This window comes from Podarcis pityusensis, assembly GCF_964106645.2.
Source record: "Podarcis pityusensis genome assembly, chromosome: 7".
NCBI lineage: Eukaryota > Metazoa > Chordata > Lepidosauria > Squamata > Lacertidae > Podarcis > Podarcis pityusensis.
Window position 1 is genome coordinate 57498813 of NC_138031.1, and position 18514 is coordinate 57517326.

The 18514-nt window shown below is 36.9% G+C and overlaps 1 protein-coding gene across 6 annotated transcripts in view; it reads left to right on the forward strand.

The window, feature by feature from the left end:
• The window catches only part of ATP9B (ATPase phospholipid transporting 9B (putative)), a 115236-nt gene that overhangs the window by 68464 nt on the left and 28258 nt on the right, over positions 1 to 18514 (forward strand). For all 6 annotated transcript variants that reach the window (XM_081014128.1, XM_081014129.1, XM_081014130.1 and 3 more), the window contains 2 exons: positions 6069 to 6229; positions 11945 to 12087. In XM_081014128.1, coding sequence (XP_080870254.1) covers positions 6069 to 6229; positions 11945 to 12087 — 304 coding nt within the window. The remainder of the gene's footprint in view (positions 1 to 6068; positions 6230 to 11944; positions 12088 to 18514) is intronic.

Consider the following 18514-nt stretch of genomic DNA (forward strand, 5'->3'; position numbering starts at 1 on the left):
GACTGTGAAGGGCAAATGGCAAGAGAAGATATATTACACACAGAAAAAGAAGGTATTGCACATGTCAAAACCATATCCACAAATCTGTCTTGTCTCTACATGTATACATAGCAATATATTACAGTTTGACAACAGAGTTCTCTTGAATAACAAAGTGTACTGTAAAACATTTCAGATAGTGATATTTCCCTTGGGCTGTGGTTGTGAAGAATCCAAATGGAAGAAAAAGTTGCTCGCTTTACGAGAGAATTTGCAGTTTAAACTAGTTAACATCGTTCTTGAGTGCCCTCTGCTGTCTGAATTGGGCTATGCCTGTTTGTATCATTAACAACATTACTTATAAATAGCACTACAGTTTTATGACATGATAAAATTTTACATTTTAATACAGAAAACAAAATAATTTGCAAGAAATTTAAGAAATGGCAGCTGCTGCTGTGAAGTTGGATCTTGACATTTTGTTACTCTTGCAAAGTATTTTAAAACATTTGTTTGTGAAACTATCTGGCAGTCAGAATTGTGAAGATACATATTTCACATAATTGCTGCCAATAGATCTTTGCATGCCTTCAGTGTATTTTAATATATGTCATCCAAAGTAATGGTGCCATACTAAAACCATGTGTTTGTACTTCCCCAAAAAGCTGTTCTTTAGAGTCTGTACATAGATAAATGCAACATTTCCTTACAAACCAAATATCTCATATTATTTAAATGTTAGTACTATGCAACTTAGACTTAGTTCAAGATAGACAAAATACTACTGCAGTGTCCATTTGGTAATTAAACTGAACTATAATTGTTGATTAGAGATGTTTTAAAATGTTTCCTAGAAGATGATCATTTGAACAATTTACTTAAATTTCAGTTCTCAGTGCCAAAGTTGTTATTAGTTGTTGTTTTTCACATTCAGGTTCTTCTGCATTGTTAGCTTCTTGAAATCAAGTGCGAAATTATTAAAATTTTACCTTCCATGAGCAGTCAATTGTTATCCTGTACAAATATTAGAAGACTTGCAACAGCTTTTTACTTCTTTGGGAAGCATTCCCATGCTCAGTTATTGCTTTCCCTTGCGATTAAATAATTGTGAAGCCTTGGGCAAAATACAGACAATGACAAATAGATTTCCCCCCCATGGAATTCTTATTTTAGGTCTTTTCCTTTGCTTTTGAATTTACTCATCAAAAGACAGACAGAGCTTTTGGACTGTACATGAGGTGTTGTGCGTAAATTTACATATTGTTTTGTATCAACCAAGCATGAAGTGAGAAGAGTTAAATAGAAGAGATGCACAAAGAAGTAATTGTCATTCATTTTGTTAATTAGCATTATAATCTTAATGTTAGTTTTTGCAGATTTTACTACCCGATCAGTAGAAGACTTTGTTTTGTATGAGAGCTGTCAGATTAATCAATAAACTTTGTCAGTTGATCTGACAAGAATCAGAGTTTTAGACTTCAAGATTGTAATAATTTGAAGATGCACAAATTAAAACTGGCAATCAAAAAAGAGAAATATTTTTCATGCAATTAGGTTATTGTAAAACATATTTGCAGATCACTTACAGTTTTTCTGTTGCACTATACTATACACTATGCAAACATTATTAAAACTTATTATTCTATAGATCCTTTTTCTCTAATTGAACACCAGACTTGTATAATCTATAATATTTAAAATTGAAAATGAGATCAAATGGAAACTAGAAAACCAGTGTCTAACCGTTTGTCTGGTCAACTGCATTGTATGTTGGCTTCTGTTGAGTATTAACTTTGAAAAGTAAAGCGTTCATAAGCATCATTTATGCTTAATTCAGTTTTAATAATCAAACTATCCTTGGATGTTACAATGCAAATATGGTTGAGAGTCACTGCATGTTATTAATCAGAATCTCAAATGAGAGTAGGCGGATTACTCCTTTAGTTCTTGTATTAGGGTGGAATGGCACGAACATTCTTTGGATCTCCTGCTGACCTTTTAAGTACTTAGTGAATAAGGCTGCCTAGCTTCTCTCCTCAAAGCACTCGGGACACTGTAGTGGTGTTGGATTTTGAGAATCATGTTGTAATTAAAAATGGTTGCCTGTCAAAAAGTATTACATTGCAAAAGTTGCATTGTTAAAGCTATCCATTTAAAAAATGACTTATGATAGTTTTTATTTTACTTTTAAACAGTTATTAGGAATATTAATAAAATTTTCTTTATAATGCTGTTTTATTGCAGTATACTTTCATTTTAAATGCTTTGCATGTTCCTCTTTATTGCACACAAAAACAAGTAATTATTTTATTTTGTGCTGTTTTTCAGTGACATATCACAATAGCACTACATTTCAGAGATTAGAACCCTTAGTCATTCAGTGATTTGAAAATTAAACAAATAAGACAACTGATATTTTCTTGTTTAAGCAGGACAATGCCATACTTACCCTTTATTGTTGGTATAAACCATTATTTGGCTGAGAACGATTAGCTATTTAAAACTTGCTACATAAATTAAAGAGAAGCTAAATGGATATGTGATTGTTGCCATTAGTAGCATTTTAGATTATACAGGCAATTATTGCGTTCATTATCCCGGAACAGCCCCTTTGCAAAACTATTGTGGTTGTCTTCAACATTATGTACAAATTTTCCCTGGGAGATTAAAATTTCTAGAGGCATATACGACTTTGTCATCACAGTTGTTTGAAACAAAACAAAATATTTTGATAAGGAAAATTGTTCTATAGGCATTGAAATTTGTAATAACTATTAAGAATACTCAGAATAAAATTTAAATCTATTTACGAATGAAGTCTTTTATGTTATTTATGGTAATTTTAAGTAGGATAACAGGTTTTTAGTCATAGAAAGATGAATTCCTTCTCTTTAGAAAGACAACACAAGACATGGAGATAAACAGCTTACAAGTTTTACATTTATTTTTCCCTTTTAACATGTATTAGAGCACAGGTTTTTTTGTGTGTACATAAAAATGATAAGGTAACGCGATAGACATATGACCATGGGAGAAAAGTTACCATGCATAGCCAACCACTTTAGCCGAAAAGACAAATTTGCTGGAGCAGTTGAAAAAGTGTTTACCTCTCAAACTTTTTGCAGTTTGTTTTAAAAGTTGTTTAAGCCTATTGAATAGACCCTAAGCTAGCATCCAAATCTGTCTTCATCAATTAGGAAAGTTTTTATCCTTTTGGTTATCTACATATGTGTATCCAGTGGGCTATGTATAATGTTTGGGCCCATAAATGCCATTTCTCAAAGGAAACTTTGTATTCATTTCTGTCAGGTTTTGTCTTGGCTTTTACAGTCTTTCAGTGCTATGATGCAGCAAGAAAAGTGTGAGGTACTGGTTATGCATATTGCAAGACAGTGATTCTTTATTTTATTACAAAAAAAAGACCAACTCTAGAAGGCCAGATTAAATCATTCCTTTCACTTTTTAATGGGATTTGGATGAATAGAGTAAAATATGCACTTTGCATTCATTGATAGCATCTTTAGGTTGAGGTAATTGAGTCTTTTTTCCCTGACTGAATGAATAATGACTTCATCTGATCCTCAGCGAGGCCTGAAACTTAGACTGCCTTTGTCAATGCAAAAAGATCTGGGCTTTGAAACATGCTCTACTTCCCTGGCTTAATTTTTCTTCATTTTAATCCAGAAACCTATTTTTCTCAATAATTCAAGCATAAACTATGTAGTAGTTGAAGCAGCGGAAATTGCAAGATATTTGTCCTCGTTGTGCTGCTTTTTAAATGCAGCTGATAAATCAGCCACTGTGGTCTTCAGCTGCCTAGTTCTCAAGGGAAGGAACAGCCCACAGACAAGCAAGAATGTTGGAATTTTCCAAAAGTATTTTAAATATAATTCTTAAACAAATTGTTTTTCCTCTTGAAGTATTGTACCGTGTTTGTCTCTCTGACGGGAGCTAAAGAGTTTTCTTATCAGGAATATTTCCCTCAGAGATAATTAGCCAGCTGTCGCCATAGTGTCATCTAGAAGAGCCAATCAAAGTATTACACTGGTCTGAAGGGCTCCTTGTACCAATATGAACCTTTGATTTTGAAATGGAGGTATTTGAAATATAAATGGTAAAGGACTGTGGAGCAATTTTTAATTACTGTAGCCTTTTTTCTTTTCATTTTTATCTTTGAATTCAGTAAGGTTTAAATTCAAATGCTTTCTAAAGCAAAGATTTAAACTAATACCGGTGTGTAGGGGGGAATTTTACCTTCATTTAGTGCTCATTTTCTTTTATTGAGTTCTATGGCCTTGGCCATATCTGAAAACAACATCAAAAAACAACTTTTTTGCCTTTTAGATTTACATCTGTCACACTTTGATGCATGCCTTTGTGATGAATAGGGGTAGCTGAAGCAAAGGCTGAGAGCTTCAGTGTGACAGTGAGTAGGGAACTATCTCCTATGATAGTTTCAGACTGCTTTCAGGGGAACAACAGCCGTAGAAGAGGAGGCCTGCCCTGTTACAAATTAAATCCAGAAACTGAGAGCCTTCCATGCTGTCTAGGTTCACCTTAGTTCTTAGGCTCTGAGTAAATATTTGTTTAAGAGATTTCTTACCTGTACTTCACCATAAGGTCCCAGGGCTGGTTGCTTGCAACCATATAATTATACAACATAACAATCTAATAAAACAGTTTTAAAACAACAATGTAACAATGCCCAAAATATATGGGTAGAAACTGCTTTATCAGAAGGCTAAAACCATAGTTGTGTAATTGTGAAAATTAAAAAATGCAGCTAAAACACAGAATTCAATTTCCTATGATTTTTTTCATTGTTCATTTAAAAAATATTAAAATACTAATAGGAATAAACATAGGGTTGCCATACGTCCAGAATTTCCCAGACATACCCTGAATACTGTAGTTGGAAGCAGTGTCCTGGCAAAATGTCTGAGAAAAATCAGGATGTATGGCAACCCATGTTGGCAGTGTTGTTTTGCCGATTACCCTTAAAAATAGTTTTAAAATGTCATTATTTTGTGTTAGCCAAAATGTTTGAAAGTGTACAAGCAAAGTTTGAAATCTCAGAAGAATTAGCGTTGAGGGAGATGGAATAAGATATCCAGTATTCAGGAACAATGCTTCAGTGCTCTGCATTTTTCTCTGTCTCCCCCCTCCTAGTACCAATAGAACCAGAATAGCAAAATCTATGTATTAAATTATGTAAGGAGCACCTCATGCAAACATGCATAATTAGAATAAATAAAGGCAATTTGGTCTTTCTGATTACAAAATTTGAATTAGTTGCCACAAAATGTTATCTTCCTAATATCATGCAGTACATACAGCACTAGCTAAAAGCAGTTGGTTTTCTTCATGAGTTGCAAATTGAAAGACTTGTCACACGGTTGGCACTTTTTCATGGTTTACAGAAGTCTTCCCTGACCTGGTACTTTCCAGATTCTTCAGCCACCGCCCTCCATGCGGGTTGATGGCCAAACCAGCTCCAGATGTCATGTGTTCTTTTCCTAGTATACTTCCATAAAAATGAACATCTGCAGGGAAGGTGCCTCAGGTTTCCTCAGGATCTGGGATCCTAACTGTCCAAGTTCTAGTTGTAGGTGGAACCTCCATGTATACAATGATGCACAAATGGCCCATCCTTACAGATATTTGTGCTGTGAACACAGACGTTAGGAGAAGTGCATGTGATGTTGCAGACAGGGGCCATCCAGCATGGTCCCAATCCTTGCACCTTCAATGACATATTCAGGAGCAAACAATGCCCAAAGAGGGCTATGGTTACACAGGATTTACTGTGGGGAGTGTAACATCTATGCCACTCTTGGGAAAACATTTCTGAAGTACCCTCAGAAGTGATAGGGTATAGGCTTCGAAGCTTGAAAATAGTATTGACTGAGTAATTGTTCTGAAACCGACTTTTCTCACCTTCACAGTCACTCACATCGAGATTGGCTCAGAAATCTCAGATTTCAAAAGGAGTGGCTGTTTTTTCTATTTTTTTATACTGTATATAAGTATAACATTGTAGAAGTATTTGTACAGCCTAATAATTTCTGAATTTATGTTGATTCCTTTAGGTTGGCCTGCTGGATCTTGAACTGAATCAACTGACCAAAGCACTGTTCTTGGCTTTAGTTGCACTTTCCATTGTTATGGTAACCTTGCAAGGATTTGTGGGACCATGGTATCGCAACCTTTTTCGATTTCTTCTTCTTTTTTCCTACATAATCCCTATCAGGTACGTATAAGAACAAGAGAGAAACACAGATGTCTAATTTCACTAATTGTAGCTTTAAAAAAACAAAAAAACCTGTACCCTCAGTTCTCATTGTGTAGGAAATTGATCTTATCAGGAAGCTGTAGTAGAAGGTACCAGCAAATCTGCAGATACTGAAGAGATCACTGTACCAAAAAACCATTCTGTTGTACTTGTTTGTATAATGTTAAATCTAGCTGAAATATTCCATGTAATAATCACATTACTTGCATTAATGCTTTTTAAAGGGTGTAATATTTGTGTATCAGAAAATACATTGTATATTTTAAAGGCTTGCTTGATTTTATTCAGGCATTCATAGTTTATCCCATTCTTCTAGTTAAAGCATTGTGCATGAAAACATTTTTTACCCTGCTATTTAGATATCTTTAGTGTTAGGTTATTGGCCCCCTCTATATTTTAAAGTTAAATATGTTGTGGGTTATGCTGGAGATCACAAGTAAATAAGATGTCTTCTGAATAGTTCAATTTATTAACTATTTAGTTATGCAAAACAAAGGAATGAACAGACATTACTGTGATCTTGTAATTTGCAAAACCAGCTTTCATTTAAAACATTTTACCTTGGTGGAATATTTCTCCGTAGAAAAAATCACTCTGGACTACTCAAAGGTAACTTTTGCTACTGGTTGATATTATTCCTTTTAGCTCTAATTGTAGACCTGGTGTGACAGGAGTGACCAGCACATTAAAAAAAATCAACACAGATTCTTGCTGTATATAACAAAGTTGCAGATAGCCAAACTGGACAGTGATCTAAGTGATGAGTCATTTTCCTCTGTCCACAGGAGTTGCAGAAACCTAGAATAAAACAGGTTTAAGACATGCATGGACCACGATCTGATTAGAATTCTTCTACCTCTGTAGCTGTTTGACAAAAGTGTTAGCAGACCCCTTGGCTTCATTGGGTCAATTCTTTAGCCAAGGTATTCCTCGCTGACGCCAACCCCATTTTCTTAGTCTTACACTATCTGATGAAAAAATTGGTCCAAGAGCTAAATGTACCCTGAAGGGCACAAATAACTGAATGCATATAAAAGTAATCTAAAGGGGGTCTAATTTGGGTGAATGAGCATATTGGATTATTACCCAGTACCTCTTTTCTGTGCCATGGTTTAGCACTGGAATTTATAAAGAAAATGCCTTTGAAATAGTGTGTCTTTCAGCGTGTATCTTTCCCTTAAACTGCTTAATAACTAGGCTTCACACAAGTGGGATTAAAAATCAGGAGCAACAAAGTAGTAGTTGTGATTTACACAAAGCTTTAACTTCCACCAGATCTCATTTTAGAAGTTCATTACTTTTAAAGTTCCAAGACTTTTTCTGGTGTGACCGGTGAAGATGGGAGGAGCAGCAGTGCTGCAAACTGGATGACTAAAGGCAGTAGCTACTCTTCAGACGTGTAACTTTGGATCTAGTTGTTCCTACTCAGAATATACCCACTGAAATTAATGGCCATAGGTCTATTAATTTCATTGGGTCTACTCTGAGTAGATCTTAGTAGGAAACTGCTGATTCACAGGAACAAGCATGGCTTGGTTAGGTTTTAGGGCTTTTTTTTTTTTTTTAAAGAAACCCAAACATATGTTTTCTTCAATAACTATTGTTCTGGAATAGGAATTTCATTTGTAAAAATAATTCACACTGGACCTATTTCGGGAAAGTAAGGCATGATATGAAATAAGGTCTGGTACCATAATGATGGCTAGAGCTTTATTTTTGTCTTAGTAAAACTTGTCTTAGTAAATTGGCTTGCTACTTTTTGCTACCTTTGGTTAATCATTACAAATAAATCTGTATATTTGTGCCTGTAATTTTGTGTGTCTAGAGATGTAGGAAGCTCTATGCTAATCATTTTAATACATCAATTCTTGGTCTGACTTCCTGTCCCTTAAAAAAAAAGTTTTATAAGCGTTAGGAGTATCCAGATAAAGAAAACAAGTTTGTGTTTGTTAAACTATCAAGTGTCTCTCTAAAGTTAAATCACATATTCTGTTATCACAAATTCAGAAATGGAGGTCATATACACGAGCAGTATTTGAAATTCTTGATTTGGCACTTCAGGGATATAGAAGAACCACAATTCACAGATCAAGAGCAGACTGCCAGACCATGGGTATCCTCCCTGCTCTACCTGAGTCTGGCATTATGCATTTGAAATGATGGGTTTTCAGTGACAATTTTCATTTTAACTCAGCTGACAATGCTCTGACCACACTTTTCAGACTGTAATTATGATGCACAGTTTCCTTTAGATTACATCTTACTAGGTAACATAGTATTGGCATTACTTTTGAGTTGCCAGTTTCTGCATCATGAAAATGTTTGCCACAAGGCTTTGTCTCTATTAGAATCTAGAAAATGCTGCTTTGGGGAGGTATTTAAGTCTTCCCAAAGATTTAATAGTTATTGCAATGCTGTTGTGATGCTTAACCACATGGTCATAATAATCACGTGAAGTTGGCAATTGCAGGTATGGAATCAAGCATCTATGAGTGTTTCATGCACCATACATCAAGTTTTGGGCATCAGTAAGCAGAATGAAATAAAGCAAACAAAGTTGGAAAGAAATAGTTTTATTTGCTTCCCTTTTAGTTCTTTTGCTACTACAGGTCAAATATTTCTATCACAGCTCCCCTAAGGAATTTTATTTGGGCTAAAGGCAGCTGGAAGTTATTGTGCATGACACTACAAAACTATTCTAAGTAAATCATCGGGTGAAAGGATACTATTAGCCCATCAGGAGATCAGCATTCTGCAAAGCTGGCAAGGTAGTGACTAACAGAATAACAGAACATTATCTTAGGGCCTTTCCAGAGGACTTTTTTAGCACAGTAATTGCACAGTTAGTTGTTGCGCGGAATCCTGACACTCTTTCTCAATGTTGCGCTTTTACAGTTATATTTGCCCAGTGCTCAGAGTGTGATATTTTGTGGCTGGGGAAATGCTGCTTCCCCTATGCAGGTAACATGTTCTCTTCAATTGTATGGGCTCTATAGAACGCCATTGCATAAATAGAGACAAGTGGCGGGGGATTTCAAAGCAAATGGTTAGAGTACACACAATTCTGCAGCTTGTTTCTGATATCAGAAAACTTGCTTCCTGCTACATCTAAGCAGTGCCAATACAGAACCAAGAATTCCAAACCTGCTCATATATATTGTGCCTAATTGACCCAATTTCAATTATTAGCTGTTGCCAGAACTATCATTAGGGACAAATTACATAACACTTCCACCCACTCCCTGATCTATATTTTTAAGGGATCTGTTTTATATTTATGTTGGTTCTTTAGAGTGAGGTGCTCCCCTGTTCTTTTAAGGAAAATGCCATCAAGATTGCCCACTCAGGAATGGGTTGCCATTTAGTGAACCCTTATTTATGTTGGTCTTTAAAAGCTGTGTACTCAGAGTTTCCAGTGTGTAAACACACATTCATTCTGTTTTTTGTTTGTTTGTTTTTAAAGCAAGCAGTGAACATTAACACAGCTTGATGCCATGATAATGCTAGCACCAAGAGGAAAAAATGTTTTTATAGACCACGAAGGGTCCCTAATGGGCACGAGTGTTGGATATCTATAAAAGCTTCTCTCATTTTATCTAAGGCTTACTGTAGGGAAGATTGGTGGGAGATGAAAATATGCATTCAGTTTTAGCTATATCCCAAAGGGTGCATGGGCCTTATATAGTGGTGGTTATATAGTTGCCCTTTTTCTGTACAGTATATGCATCTGGCATGTTAGCTTCCAATCATTCTCATCTTTTCAGCAATGAACATTCATTGCTATTCTGCTACTACTTGTCATTCATGTCAGTAGGCAGAACTTGACAGGAAGTGCTTTGGGTTTTTAATGCCTTCCCTCAGTCACTCTTCCTACCCTTTTCATCCCTGGGGAGAGCATTCCACAAGTGGGGAGCCACCACAGAAAAGGCCCGTTCACATGTTGCCTCCCTCCAGAACTCTTGTGGAGCTGGCACACGAACAAGGGCCTCAAATGATGATTGCAGGGTCTGAGTCAGTCCATATGGGAAGAGCCTGTCCTTGAGGTATTGTGGTCCTGAGCTATTTAAGGCTTTATAAGTCTAAGCCAACACTGTGAATTGGGCCCAGAAATTAACTGGCAGCCAGTGCAGTCAGGCCAGAATTGGTGTTATTTGCTCAAACCATCTTATCCTAGTGAGGAACTGGGTGCTGAATTCTGTTTAATGTCTTAATTTGTATATTAAGGTACTTTTATAGCTCTGTTTAGAGTAGGTAGTGTCTTGATAACATAAATGTTTTAAGTTTTTTGTATCAATCCAGTATATTTTCTTTTAATTGTTGAATGATTCTGTGTACATTGCGGCAGCCTTTGGCTATGTGCAATAAAACTGACTGACTGACTGACTGACTGGGTGCTGAATTCTGCACTAACTGAAGTTTCTGAACTGTCTTCAGAGACAGCCCCACCTATAACAAGTTGGAGTAATCTAATCTAGAAGTTACCAGAGGATAGACAACAGTAATTATGCTATACCTGTCCATTTTAATATATATGTTCTGCTTCTATTTAATTTAATAAACACTAGGTTCAAAGGAGAGCATTGCTTTAAGAAGATACTTGTTAATAACTTACATTTGCTACAGTATCGTGCAAGGAAAAGGCTATTTAATATGATGCCATCAGCGTGCATAGTGTTTTGCAAATCTAAAGCACCAATGTAAAATTCAGTGCAAAGGAAAGAACAGCACGAGGTGTGAATACAAATGCAAGAGTTAGAAGGGAAGAATATATGGTTTCCAATTATACAAACTAAGGTATAGTTATAGTAGATAAGGGTTTGTGACAAAAGCGTCATAGAAAACAGAGGTTTTTAGACAGTATTTGAAGGAAGTAAGGTGGTTGCATGCAAGTGTTTTAAGACACAATACCAGGCAAGAAAAGGTAGAGTTGTTTCAGGGAGCAGGAAACCTTCAGCAGGCTGAGGTTTGTGGGACTGGATGAATGAAACCACAAGAAGGGACATGAGAGGATATAAGAGGGAGTGGTAAGGGCCACAAGGCAGTGGAAGACACTGAAGGGTAAGGAGTTTGTGGTGGATCCACATGTGCACACAAAGCCAACATAGGTTTTTAAGGAGGGATGTTGTGTGGGCAGAGTGACAAGAGGCTAATTGTTTTGATGAAGTGCGCACTTGCAGCATTGTGATTGTGTGTGCAAACATGCTAAAAACTGAAAATGTGTTTATTGTGATCTCTCTCGCTCGCTCTCTATATATATAAATGCTCAGGATTTTCATCTGCCACAATGCCTTTATGAACCAGGACCTTACTACATCTTAACAAGAAAATATATCAGTGCAGTGGTCTAAGATTGAAATGTCAAGCACAAACACTAAATTGAATAATCTACTGATAAAAGGAAAGATTAGATGTGCCTAAATCCTGATTTCTGTGAGAGTCAGGAAGAAAATTTTCCTGGGTTGCATCCACAGTTAATTGAGTGATTAAAGCATAACTAGCGCTTCAAACTATTTTTAATACAATTTGAACACGCTTGCCTCTTAATATAAAGCTCCAGCTCATAGGACCATCAATTCCTTATTTAGATAAACTCAGCTATTGGTTTAACGTTTTGTTTACTGTCGTAAAGAGTGAAGTTGTTAAACACAAGAGGGACATATGTGTATTTTTCAGTTTACGTGTGAACCTAGATATGGGCAAAGCAGCCTATGGATGGATGATTATGAAAGATGACAATATACCTGGAACAGTTGTCCGAACAAGCACCATACCTGAAGAACTAGGTCGTCTGGTGTATCTACTGACTGATAAAACAGGTACAACTTTTAACTGTATTCTATGAATGAATGTTATTTATAGAATTAGTGCTGTTGATATATTTCCTGATTTGGGTGCCCCAGTCTAAACGTTGTAAGATCGGTTACCGTGATAGAACACCTGTTACTTTAAGTTAAGCTAATGTTTTAACTATGTGTTTATGACCAAAGTCCAATAAAAGAGAAAAACATCCCTTGCCTCTCTGTGGATACAGAAGGGCAATATGTAGAAAAAAGAGATACCATTTTTATACTAGAAATGCTCACAATAATTATTTGTTTGCCCTATGAGATAGATTTACTGTTCCATTTTACAGGGGATGACTGAAAATGAAAATGACTTGCCCAGAATTTCAAACAAAATCTCCCATGTTGTTGGTCATTTCTGTTTTGTATTTAAACTGATATGAATAAAGGGGGGGGGACACTCATCCCTTGGTGTGGCCATGGTTTAAGTCCTTTGCAAATATGTACTTCTGCATTTCCACAGTAGTTTAAAAGATACTTGGCTTGTGCAATAATGTGTACTGTTTCACCATTAAAATGTGGATGTTCAACTTAAAACAAATTATTGTGATTTTTTTAAAAAAGACCACCCAGGTTAATGATATTTTGATGGGGTTGTCCCACTTAACCCCATCCCAAAAGTGGGGTTCCCTGTATCGAAAATGAGAAGAGAATAATGAAAATAGCTTGCAAAACACAGTGGCTCTAGCTTCTCTTGAAATGATTAAGTATTATTTGTAGAGTCTAAGGAGCATTACATTACTAACATAATTGCAAGGTAGTCCTTTGTATGATTGTAAATTGGGTTTGTGCTTCATCAATAAGCTTTTTGACAAGAAGCGTCCATCACAGTGGCTCTCTCATTTGCCACAGCAGAATAGAAAATGAAGTATCCCAATAATTGCATTATAGTTTCCTTATTGTGGGACAAGAAAGCAATGTGGTATAATTAGGTTTGATTGGAGTGCATGTTTCCGGTAAGATCTGAAATTAATGATGTTGCTATAGTGACACATCTGCGGCCACCAGTGCGTGAAACATAAAGTAATTCATTCGACAAGAGAAGACATCTGTTAACTGCAAGGATGCAGAGCATATTGACACTGACCAGAAATACTAGACGTTATGTGATAAATGAACAAATGATGCTGAAACAGGAGGACAGATAATTTGTACTTAATCTGCTGGGAGAACTTTAATCTTCTCACTGGTTGCATTTGACACTACCATTGTTTAAAGAACAATGCTGCAGAGAACTCATAAATTTTAAAACTTAACTCAGGGTGCAGCCTATTAAAGCAATACATTAATTCCTTTGTTAGGGAGTTTTTATCTTCATGTAGAACAAAGCCATTACTAAAAACACCCACTAAAACAACAGGTTCTTTAGGACTCACATTTTAATTATAGCATCCATTACCCAAAATGCCAGGCTGTTTGGACTTGAATCACATATATGTTTGACAGAAAGGCGTCATCCATTACTTGGGGTGGGGGACTCTTTGCAGTGTGTTTTCCAAGGGCAGCTGAGCATGACATTTTAGTCTCTCGAGGGCACAAGAAGTTCCTAACAACAAAAAGAAAGAAAAAGATATTTGGCAATATGTATTGAATGTTTTTGACATCTAGAGTCTGATACTGCAACTTCCCTGCCCTTCCTGACAGCAACCACAGTATTCAATTATAACAAACACAAACCATCTTCCAAGCACAGTTATTTACTAATGCATACGCTCGCATTTGAGTGCTGTAATTAACATTTTAGCGGCTGTGTGGACCAAATGAGATACTTAGCACATGTAATAGTTGAACAGATGCAGAGAGTAATGGAATTCATAATCTTCTGGGGAAGCCCTGTATTAGGGACTAATGTGTTAACAGTGGAGGTTTGTGTTTAAAATTAATCTGGAGTTAACATATGTTAAGCTTTGCATGAAGAAAACCAGGGGTACCACTTTATGAGATTAATGCAGACCACAGGCTTATTATCCTGGGCATCCACAATAAGAGCAAGAATCCATTGGAAATGCTCATGTCACTTCCACTTCTACATGTTTTGGGAATGCTTTATAATATCCAGTCGTCCCATAACTATTAGAAACTGGAGAGCCTCCATATGTACATATATTCTCTCTGAGAGAATTTGTTCCTTATGAATCCTCCTATGTAACTCACTATTCTTTCATCACAGGAGTGATGAATGGAGACAGCTAGAACAGGAATACTCTTCCTATGAGAAAAGCACTTCTCAGTAATATCTAGATAAGTCTCTCTTTTGAGTGAAAGGCATAGCAATGTTCTTACAGATATGTTCTTAACAATATAGTTATGCCAGACTGTCATGTACCCTCTCACACCTACTTCGGGGAAGGAAAGGGTGATAATGAGCAGAGTGAACACACATCTGTGTTTTTTGTATATATGATGCCATAGTGGCACTAATTCAGATGTAAAAAATTGAGTAGGAGGACATATACACACATGATGTTTTGCTTTTTGCAGTCACAGGTTTGCTACAATGAAAGCAGTTGACTAGAAAAGACTTAAGGATAGAACGGATGTCAACTCCATCACTAGATGTCAGGGACTGTCTGGACACTGAGGAGTGGTGGCTGGATACTAATGACTGGGCACCAGGAGAAGGGGGGTTGGAGACTGACTTGGAAGAAGGGATCACTTGCAGATAGCTGAGATTCAGCTTTTGCAAGAGCTGTAAATGAGCAAGATCTATGACATACGAAAAGTAGAAGGACACAAGAGGCTTGGCATACAGTTGAATACAGGAAAGCTGATAAGTGGATTTCATTGCAACATGTTGTGCACCATCACAGTTAGGTTTAGAGGATTCTGCAGTGCCACCAAGCCAACCCCAAGGCCAAATATATATTCTTCAGGTTCTCAAGAACCCTCATAGTCTGAAAAGTAGGGAAAAAACCCTTCTTATTTAGATAGACAGTGATTTGTGCCTTCCTGTGAGGTACCCATACTAGATCCAAAAAAATAACAAACACAGATTGTAGGCAGGGAAATGGGGATGAGAAAGGCAATGAAAGGATAATGGCTAAAGCTAGAGAAGCGAGCTCCAGCAGCAGTTGATGGTATTAGAGCATCTTGAAGACGCAGAGCAGCTTTCTGGATATGTCCCAAAAAGCTGATCTGTCTGAGGATATGAGTGAAGGGGCTTATCAGTGACCTGAATTTGTGACGGGGTTTTCACTGGTGTCCAGGAATGAGCAAGGTAATATTAAATAAAATACAGAAGTTATGAGTAGTTGTCAGGGTTCACATCAATTAAATTTCCTACAACAGAGTTGTAGCAGATTCAAACAGACATCTTAACCAATCATATTGTGTACCCCTGAGCTTGTATTTCCCAGGAAATAACATAAGAGGGTGCTAACTTTTAATTAGAGTGCAGTATGCTTACTGAAGGAAAGCTATCACTTGCAAGGAATAATTAATGGCTGGATTAGTGGCATTTTCTGCATTAGATGTGGCACTGGGTTTGTGTGGTTAATTAGCTTTGCATGTACGTATCTCATTATGCATATTGTTAGTAACTTTGGGGGCATTGTTGTCAGCACAATGTTCCCCACCTTTGATTTAGATAATTAGTAAAAGTTCTTTATACTTATACCACCTACCATCTTGGTCTCCTGAAAGAACTACCTTGTTCCTATGGACTGGATAAGGAGCTACATCATTGCTGTTGCTGTAGGGCTGTCAAACATTAAGACCCAAGGGGCTTTTAAAGAGGCTCTGAGTCTCTGCAATGCTTGATCCAAACTGCTGGGCAATACTCAGATTTGGGGACCTGCTGCTCCTGCTTCTTTGCTTTTTTTAGGGCAAGCAATGGCATCTTGAAAGAAGTTTTAGATGGTAGGGAAGTGGAAACTGGAATTTTTAGAAGCAATTAATGAAAGAGTTGTGAAGTAAGTGTGGCTGGTGTTGTCTGTGGGCTATTTTTATAAGTTAGCCACTGATCTGTTACTGGCTCACCATTAAAATTGGGAAGTTTGTGTGTGACCCCTGTGCAGGGTTGAGGTTGAGAGATTTTGGTTCTCCAACCTTTTTGAGTTTGATGCCTGAGTGCTAGATGTTCTTGAAAATATCACACCAATTAAGCAACTGTTTACACAATATGAAAGGTTATGTTCTCTTGCAACTCCTAGCAAAGTTGCTTATAATTACCTAAGCAGTATTTGCTTGTTTCATTGTGGCTTTATTAGAATTTTGGTATTAGGCCAAACTAGCATCTAGTAATATTTAATCAGAGATCTCTGCATCTGCTTTAAGAAAACTTCCCTGGTATTCTGTTGTGAACTGCATCTGTTGTCACCCATGGAATGATGCCTGCAGGATTTTATCTTTAGAAATTAATTTCTTATTTGCCTGCTTTCTTCTGTGTTTAATGATACACTCATAGACAAAACTCGTTGCTTCATTAAAGAGCATTTAAAAAATCGCTATAACAATCCCACACAAACTTTTTGTTTAAGATACTTTCCTTATGTGTTAAATGAGTGTCTCTTGATCATTTGATGGCTGCTGTGCCTGCTTCCTGTCTTTGAAACCTCTGTTCAAACTAGCAAACCTCACCAATTAAAGGTTCTGCAATTTACCATTTACGATAAGCTATATGAGATTAACATTTTAGTATAACTGCTGTAAACCTAGGGTTCTATCCAATGTGTGCAAGAGAAACAGACTTATGCTTGTGCAATGGGACTTAATCTTCCTTACTCCCCCATTGCAGCATTACTTGCACTCTCAATCTCTGCTTCAGGGGATAGAGAAACCCCCCATAGTAGATTCTGGCAATGCACAGGGGGCTGCAGGGAGGAGAGGAGGAAACGAAGCCTTGTGCGAGGAGTAGTTTGCTTGTGCACCATTGGATTCTGTCCCTACTTTCAAGGGTATAAATGAAAATTAAATTGTAATTCTTTGTTCTGCTTCATGGTCTCCGTGCAGGCACACATGTGTTATCTTCCTATATAGATTGGGAATCAGGATCCTGCAAGCTAGTACTTGCAAACTGTCAGCTCTAGTGGGGTAACCCACCCGCATTGAGCATAGTTTTAACTATGGAAAGGCAGCATACAAATAAAATGATTATGCTTCAAGCAACAGAATTTTGAACCAGTGCTGACTGCCCTCAATAGTTTGGTTATCCTACCTACAGTTGCACCCTCCACCATATATAGGCCTGTACAAAGAAGAAAACTATGTTGCTTATACGTAACCAGTTACATCTGTGCAGTTACACAGTTCCATCCTCCGTCCCAGCTTCAGACATTCCATTTAGTTGCTTCTACATCAAACTAGAGAAAAAACAGAAATGAACAGCACTTGCTTTGCTTTTTGAATCATACATATTGAGGAGGACATTTCCCCACTCAAAGGCTTTGGATCACTGTTAGCATTTGCTTTTCGTGCACCGTATTGCAGTCATGAGCCATGACTACTGATTCAATAAATCTACTTTGATTTTAAAGATTAAAAAATGATGCAAAAATTGGCACCTTCTGAACTTCACCTCATCTCTAATATTAAGTAAACCTGCTAATAATTTACTATGCTTGCTTCATGGCACGACTGGAGCACTAGTTTTAAACTTGTAAAGTTTTCTACGTCCTGGGTATTGCATACCTCTTAAAATACCTCTTTGTTTACCTATATATATTAAATCAGGGGAGGAAAGCTTGCTTTGTCTATTTCCAGGTTTTACAGTGATGAAATGAACTCCATGAGCGTATCTTCTAGTGTTAAATTCTGCTGGCACATTAGGATGGTTTGTAAACACACTGCATATGCTTATAGTCATTAATTTCAGTGAGACTAAGTGCACATAATTGGATGCAGCATCACGGCACATAGTGATTGATGCTTCACTGAAGGAAACTGCAGAAATTCCATTGATTATTATGGTTCTGGACTGAACTCTAAATATGCACTTTAATTTATTATAAATACATCCGTGTGTGAAATGGAATAAAGTTACTTCTCCAAAGACACGTTACAAACTGATTTGGTGTGATAATTGTATGATCAAGAGTAAGTCATGAATATTGTACAAATCAGGGGAAGGGGGAAGTTGAATCTGTGCCATGTGCAGTTGGAAAGAAAGATCTAAATCAGACAACCATGAACATACCTCAAGAGCACAAATAGAGGTGTCCCCTTTTGGGTGCAAAAGCTGCATGTTAACTGTCTAAACAATATCCAATCTCAGAACAGTAATTATAGTGTTTCCAATGCTTTAGCATTCTTCTTTCCTATGACGCTGTGTTTAGCTGACATACTGAGAGAGAGCATGAGATCAAAGCTTAGACGTAAATTTACAGAAAAGAATATTTTCTGTTTTCCAAAGGGGTATTGAGCTGTATGTTATGTTAGTCACCGTTTCCCATACTTGTATTAA